The 7,444-nt window shown below is 40.1% G+C and overlaps 1 protein-coding gene and 1 long non-coding RNA gene across 6 annotated transcripts in view; one reads left to right on the forward strand and one right to left on the reverse strand.

The window, feature by feature from the left end:
* UBASH3B (ubiquitin associated and SH3 domain containing B) overlaps positions 1–4,017 on the forward strand; it is a 48,592-nt gene extending 44,575 nt beyond the window's left edge. The window contains exon 14 of the mRNA XM_039364092.1: positions 3,470–4,017. Coding sequence (XP_039220026.1) covers positions 3,470–3,607 — 138 coding nt within the window. The 3' untranslated portion in view covers positions 3,608–4,017. The remainder of the gene's footprint in view (positions 1–3,469) is intronic.
* LOC120317448 overlaps positions 1–7,444 on the reverse strand; it is a 58,811-nt gene that overhangs the window by 37,047 nt on the left and 14,320 nt on the right. For 3 of the 5 annotated variants that reach the window (XR_005559239.1, XR_005559240.1, XR_005559236.1), the window contains exons 4-5: positions 3,479–3,595; positions 1,360–1,405 (exon numbers count right to left, since the gene is read on the reverse strand). This is a non-coding gene — a long non-coding RNA (uncharacterized LOC120317448). Of the gene's footprint in view, positions 1–389; positions 1,406–3,478; positions 3,596–7,444 lie in introns of those variants that run through there. The other 2 variants (XR_005559238.1, XR_005559237.1) reach the window with 2 other exon arrangements.

Raw genomic sequence — 7,444 nt, forward strand, 5'->3', positions numbered from 1 at the left:
TGCCACCTTTGGTTAAGTTTCCACCAATTTTTCTTCTAATTTCTTTATAACTGTAGCCTTGTTTACTTGATAATACTATTTTACATCGCTTTCTGGGCAACCAGTCAAATCTTTGCACCATTACTTTAATTTTATTATGTTTTACAAGCTCACTAAATGAAAGAACACAAAAAACCCTAACCAACTTGATAGCAATCACATAACACACTGACACTGACACTGTCCTCCTCTCAGCTTCAATATATGACATCAATAACTGAATCCTACTGTGATCCGATTGGCTCATGGCCAAAACAAGATGACACCTGATTGGGTCTCTAAAAACTCATGCTCATTGGCTACAATCGGATGAAGGAAAGCTACCTGATATCAACTTAAGCAAGTTGTGCTTCCTTTTTCTGGTTATTTGGCTATAACTTCTCATAGACTACAGTACAGATAATTAAACAAACTTTGTTGCATTATATTCTTGATTAAATTATCTTTCCACTGATATATACGTTTGTGGTATTACTCCAAAAAAAAGTAGTGTTATTAGCCATCAAAGCTCAAATGTACACTTTTCCCAAAAGGTTTCCACAATTTTGGCCACTACTGTATGCACACTGGCAGAGCAATTAATCCCAACTGGGCATTATAGAATTAGCGTTTTGAAAAGGTTATTTCAGCATCCGTTCTCTTTTGCACGTGCATTTTCAACCTGCATGTTACTTCTGCGCTCCTGAAACAAAATTGTAACTGTGTAGAGAAAGTGCATGGCTAAAAAGTATTCTTTCTCCTTTCCAAACACAACCTAAATAATGTCATTTGACAAAAAAATATTGAAATCAAGTTACTATGCAACATCTTGGCTAGGTTTCAGAAGAGTATTAAAAGTAAGAAAGTTTAGAGAGACTTGTCTAATGAGTGAAGGTAATCCTCCATTTACAACCCTTCTGTTCAAAGATGTAATGGCAATGAAGGAAGTGACTTATAACCCATCCTTGCACTTACGTCCATTGAAGCATCCTCACAGTCGTAATCAAAATTTGGGCACTTGGCATATATTGAGCACGGTTGCAGCATCCTGGGGCAGGCAGGGGTAGGCAACCTTGGCTCTTTTATGACTCGTGGACTTCAACTTCCAGAATTTCTGAGCCTGCTCTCTCGGAGTTGAAGTCCATGAGTCATAAAAGAGCCAAGGTTGCCTACCCCTGTCCTGGGGTCTTGTGATCACCATCTGCAAGCTTCACAGTTGGCTTTTGACCAGCCAGCAAAGTCAGGGGAGGGAAGCTGGATTCGCTTAACGACCTCATTGTTCTCCTAACAAACCTAGCAAGAATGGTCTTAAAATGAGGCACAACATCTGTGAACAACTACCTTGCAGAAATTCTCCTCCCGGCTGTGGTTATCCGTTGAGAGCTACCTGTATGAGGAGACAAAAAGAAGAAACAGAATATTTTCAAACTTGGGACCTATTTTATCAATGGTTAGAGAAAAGATTTAGGGATTAGGAATTGAATTTATATTAGTGAATAAGACACTCAAACAACACGTTTTTGTTGAACAATTATTATTGAACTCTGTTTTAAAAATAATAAAACTTTATAAAAAGAAAACCAAAATTAAATTCAAGCAGATCACACCCTGGACACTGTGGGAACTGAGTCTTAATTTCTACATCTGTTTCTGTACAAATTTAAGTCTCACTGTAGGTGCAAGAGGCAGCTCAGTTTATGAGCAAGGTCCCCAAAACTGTGCTTGGCCTCCTAAAGTAGCAAGACTAGACACAGGGACGGTTTTTTTCCCTTCTGCTATCATTCTACTGAACACTTAATTCTTGCAAGTCTAATGTATATGTATATTAACCCATACAGTGGGGCTGTAGAATTATTAGGGATCCTTTTTATTATCTATTTTATTGGTGGTATTATTATTATTATTATTATTATTCCCCTTTTATTGGTGGTGGTGGTATTATTGTTGTTGTTGTTATCTCTGTTGCTTTGCAAGTAAACTGAGTGCCTCTGTACCAGACACAATTTCCTTGTGTGTCTAATCATATTGGCCAAGTAAAGTACCGTACTTTCCGGCGTATAAGACGACTTTTGAGAGCGTTGAAATTGGCGCCGAAGTCAGGGGTCGTCTTATACACCGAGTCGTCTTATACGCCGGAAATAACGGTAGTTTCTGGCGTATAAGACGACTTTCTAGGCATGCGACTCGGCGTCGAAGTCAGGGGTCGTCTTATATGCCGGGTCGCCTTATACGCCGGAAAGTACGGTATTCAGTTCAGCTCAGTTCAATTCTGTTCTGACGTTCCGAAGTGATGGTCCCACAAGGATTTGAGAGAAAAAGCTTGGCAGTGCTTAAGAGATAGAGATAGCCCGTTCTTTTTTTTTTTTTTTTGTATAGATTTTATTAGTTTTTAATAGGTTAGGGATAAGGTGGAGTAGGGATTAGGGTTGGGGTTTGGGATAGGGTTAGGGTTGGGGGTTTTCCAAATAACATTTTCAATATTTAGCAAACAGCATAATGTCTAGGTACATGTATTTAACTAACAATAATAGAGATAGTTAATGATCATAAACAATATGTTAATTCATCACTCAATAGCCTTCTTCTTACTAATATATATTCAGAATTACATATCACATTCCTTTCTCTCTGACTCGTTGTTCTAGCCATTGATAAAAATTATCCCATGTTCTAAAGTACACTGAGTCTTCTTTCTTTTATCTTTAAAGTCAATCTATCCATTTCTGCACACTCTAGATGAATTTTCTTAATTAGTACTTCTTCAGTTGGTAAATTTTCATTTTTCCAATGTGAGATAGCCCCTGTTCTAAGCTAAAGCATGAAACAAATCAAGGAGAGAGCCAACTTAGATCTAAGGAGAAATTTTCTGACAGTTAGAACAATTATGGAACAACTCGCCTCCAGAAGTTGTTAATGCTCCAACACTGGAGGTTTTTAAGAAGAGACTGGACAGCCACTTTGTCTGAAATGGTATAGGGTTTCCTGTCTGAGCGGGGGGTTGGACTAGATCAATGGTTCTCAACCTTTTTAATGCCGCGACCCCCAACTGGTCGTAAGTCGAGGACTACTCAACCGGTCGTAAGTCGAGAACTACTCAATTGGTGCAGCACCGTTTGCCGAATGGGACTTTTGGCGGGCTCAGCAGGGCAGAGACAGCCTGGACAATTCCTATTGGCTTTTGAAAGCCAATAGAATTAGACTCTATTCAAGAGAGTCTATTCTATTGGCTTTCAAAAGCCAATAGAATAAAAGGGAGTAGCACAGTTAAGGAAACGGGGGGAAAAAAATGGCGGACTGCATTGTTTGGCGACCCCCGTGAAATGGTCGTTCGACCCCAAATGGGGTCCCAACCCACAGGTTGAGAACCACTGGACTAGATGACCTTCAAAGCCCCTTCCAACTTTGTTATTCTGTTAAATCTCTCGCTGATGTTTCTTTTCCTTCGATTCAGATTCCATACTTGGGCTTTTGCTGCTGCGAAGAGCTTGGAGACACCGGACTTTGGCAACTGACCGATCCACCCATCCTGCCACTCACTCACGGACCAACGGGTGGCTTTAACTGGAGAGAAACTCTGCTGCAAGAATAAGGCCAAAAAGGGAAGAAGTCAGAAGGACAGGAAAAAGAGGGCTTTCTTAAAAACTGGTGAATGTCTCTCGCCTCCGCGAGAGTTGTTTTTTTTTTTTTTAAAGAAACAAAAAATAGAAAATATTGATGGTGGAGAAAATTACTCCTAGCCCTGGAAATGGCTTTAAAAATGACACTTAAGCATATCTGCCGCAGAACGGCACTTCTAGGGGAACAAAATAGCAAATATAGCATCTGCTTGGACTGTGGAAAAATATAACGTATTCCAATTTATTTTTATTCTTTGTTTCTTCAGTCTTCTGTCCAGCAGATACGTCTCTCTGATGTAAGCCATTGAGTTTTAATGTACTATATCTCTATGTGTATATTTATATGTGTGTGTGTGTGTGTGTGTGTGTGTGTGTGTGTGTGTGTGTGTATATATATATATATATATATATATATATATATATATATATATATATGTAGGTCTTTGGTCATTCGGGTTTTCTCCCGTGTCAAATTGGAAGTGTCTTGGCGACGTTTCGACGAAGTCTCATTCATCATCTTCAGGCTGGTGTTTTCGGCTTCGTGCTCCTAGAAGCACGAAGCCGAAAACACCAGCCTGAAGATGACAAATGAGACTTCGTCGAAACGTCGCCAAGACACTTCCAATTTGACGCGGGAGAAAACCCGAATGACCAAAGACCTACATAGAAACACCCGTGAAAACCTCAGAAAACATATATATATATAAATAATTTGGAATTAAGGTCTAGGCAGTTTTCACTGCCTTCTGTATAATTGTTAGCAACAAAGTTGTAAGCTGTGGCTTTCATTTGTTAGTTTTTTTTTTAAATTTTTCTTTGAGTGCACCGTAAAATTTTGTTCTGAGCCATTTTCGATCAAGTGCACTCCAAGCAAATATATATATATATATTGAGCAAGATTTCATTCCCCATAGGGATGTGTCTGGAAAGAAAATTATTTTTCTGTGGAAGAAAATTTCAGATCAAAATAGAGAAGGTTGCCTAACATACAGTATATCTAATTTTTCTAGCATTGTCAGGACTGGGTTATCAAATCAACTATTTGAAATGAACAAAAGGAATCAGAATTAAAAAGAAAGAGAGAGAGAGATTTTGTACAGGGAAGTCTTGTTTGCACACTAATGTACAGGTAGTGTTCGACTTACGACCACAATTGAGCAAAAAATCTCTGTTGCTACAGTAAGTGAAACAATTGTGAAGTGAGTTTTGCTCCTTTTTACGACCTTCCTTGCCACAGTTGTTAAGGGAATCACTGCCATTGTTAAGCTAGCAACCCGGTTGTTAAGTGAGTCTCGCTTCCTCACCGACTTTGCTTGTCAGAAGGTCACAAAAAGGGATCGCGTGACACCCCTCCCCGGGACACTGCAACCGTCATAAATATGAATCAGTTGCCAAACAGCTGAATTTTGATCATGTGACCGCGGGGATGTTGCAACAGCCGTAAGGGTGAAAACTGGTCATAAGTCACTTTTTTCAGTGCCATTGTAACTTTTGAATGGTCACTAAATGAACTGTCGTAAGATGAGGACTACCTGTGTTATCTCGCCATACTGAAAAACCACTGGTGAAACAATTCTCTAGTTAGAGCATGGGTTCTCAACCTTGGCAACTTTAAGACTTGTGGACTTCAACTCCCAGAATTCCTCAGCCAGCTTTGCTGGCTGAGGACTTCTGAGAGTTGAAGTCCACAAGTCTTAAAGTTGCCAAGGTTGAGAACCCCTGAGTTAGAGACTGGAGAAATGCTCAACTTTATTGGAAATAATGTATTTCAACCACCATCAGCACCTCTTGGTGATATAGTCAACTATGTTGAACATACAACTCAAGCTGGCCAGATTGGGGGGGGGGGCACATTCAACATGCACATGACCCCCAAGGCCATCGTCTTCAACCATGTGGGGCAGATCTTCCGTGCATTTTTCTTTTTTTCTTCCCCTGTCATAAATATTGCTCAGGCAAATAAGGTACTAAGGTACTCTTTTAATTGACAGGGATTTTGCCCGCAGGACGACGATTCCTTTCTATAAAAGTTTATTATCCTCCCCCATTTTTTCCCCTCCCTTACTCATCAGAATATTGACTTTTCAAACTTCACAAGTCTCTTATAATCATCGGTATGCACAAAAGGTGGTCTCGTTTCATTCGTTTTGTATTATTTGTCCTAACTGGTTTTAGGGCAATTAGTCTGCAGAGTTCCTTGTGCAAACAAGCAAATGAAAAGTGTTCTCATTTTGTGGCTGTTTGTACACAGAGCTGGTCCTATCATGAGTCAGAGGGCAAGGCTTCCGTTGAGACATTTTGAGTTCTGGTGGATAATCTAAACGTGGGTGCTACTGGATCAGCTCTTAGATAGCCCACAAAACACACAAGATCTGGTCCTGGATATATCTAGTAATGGGATTAAGCTGGATGGTAATCTTGAATATTCAAAATATTGCAGTGCCTGTTGATTTCCTGTTGGTGTGAACTTGGTGACTGGGAATTAAAGAGGGGAAATTTTGCTAACAGAACTAGAAAAATTTATTTAATAACAATTGGATATAAGAGAGGTGGTATTGTTAAAGGTGCACCCAGAAAATGCGAGTTCAGAATTCATAGAAATGGGGGTCCCTAAGATTCAGATAGGCAGAGCTGCCTGTTTCACGGTGCCATTTCAAGGTACGTTTAAATGCTATGTTGAATTGATAAACATCAATTTATCAAATTGTTTGAAAAATGTGGTACTTTTCCACGCATTTAGGCAGTTTAAAGATGCAGCTTTTACCTTCAACTACATTCAAGGCCAGTATGAAAAGTCCAAGGAACTATTTTTGGGGTGTCTGGTTGGGACGATAAGTATCTTAAGATAGTTTCACCAGACATAAAGTTGACCCCAGCAGATACACAACAACACTAACTTGGTAAACTATGGTTCATACATTACCACTGATCCTCAACTTATAACAATCACAGTTGAGACCAAATTCTCTGTTGCTGAGCGAGTTGCATTTGATTTTATGACCTTTTTCATGCAGTTGTTAGGCAAATCAAATGATCATTAAGCGAATCCAGCTTCCCCCATTGGCTTCACTTGTCAAAAGACCCCAGGGAATTTCACCAATTGCCCTCACATTACCCTGGGATGCTGTAGCCATCATAAAGATCTGCCAGTTGCCAAGGGCCCAAATTTGGATCACATGTCCCTGGGGACACGGTAACAATCATTAAGTGCGAAGGCTGCTTTGTAAGTCATTTTGCAACAGTTGCTAAGCAAAGGTTTGTGAGTCAAGGACTGCCTATATTCCTTAGTGCTGCAGGTGGTTTGAATGGTAGAAAAACCGGCTTCAATTCAACCCAAAATATTGTGCTACCTAAGGCAACAGTCAAAATGGTGCTCCCTTTTTTATCCACATACCAAAGCCAACCCAACTGCCAGTTAAATCTTTCTTCAACCGTGGTGGTGATATGGTCCCATTACCTTCCCTACTGCACCTCAAGGCTCAAGACTAGTTTAGGGAGCACCAAGTAGGTACTCTGGGCACAGAGCTTACGTCTCCAAACCTTGTTGGCACCTTCCTGAATTCTGCCAAAGGGTAGGGCTGGCCAGCCCTCAACGGAGCTGCCACGGGGCTGGTTTGAATAAACCATAATGCCATTTGTATCTTACATATAGGATAAGCTTTGCTTTAAAAAAGGAGCTTCCAGCCAGCATAGCATAGGGGGCTACGCTGATCCTGAAAGCTCCTGGTGTGCAATATGTAAATTTACTTAAATTATGTACATTCTACCCATTGTAAAAGGAGGTGTTCTGAAAAGTGTTATTTTTAACC

This window comes from Crotalus tigris, unplaced genomic scaffold, assembly GCF_016545835.1.
Source record: "Crotalus tigris isolate CLP2741 ecotype Arizona unplaced genomic scaffold, ASM1654583v1 scf7180000019649.48550810456:505611, whole genome shotgun sequence".
In the NCBI taxonomy this organism is placed as follows: domain Eukaryota; kingdom Metazoa; phylum Chordata; class Lepidosauria; order Squamata; family Viperidae; genus Crotalus; species Crotalus tigris.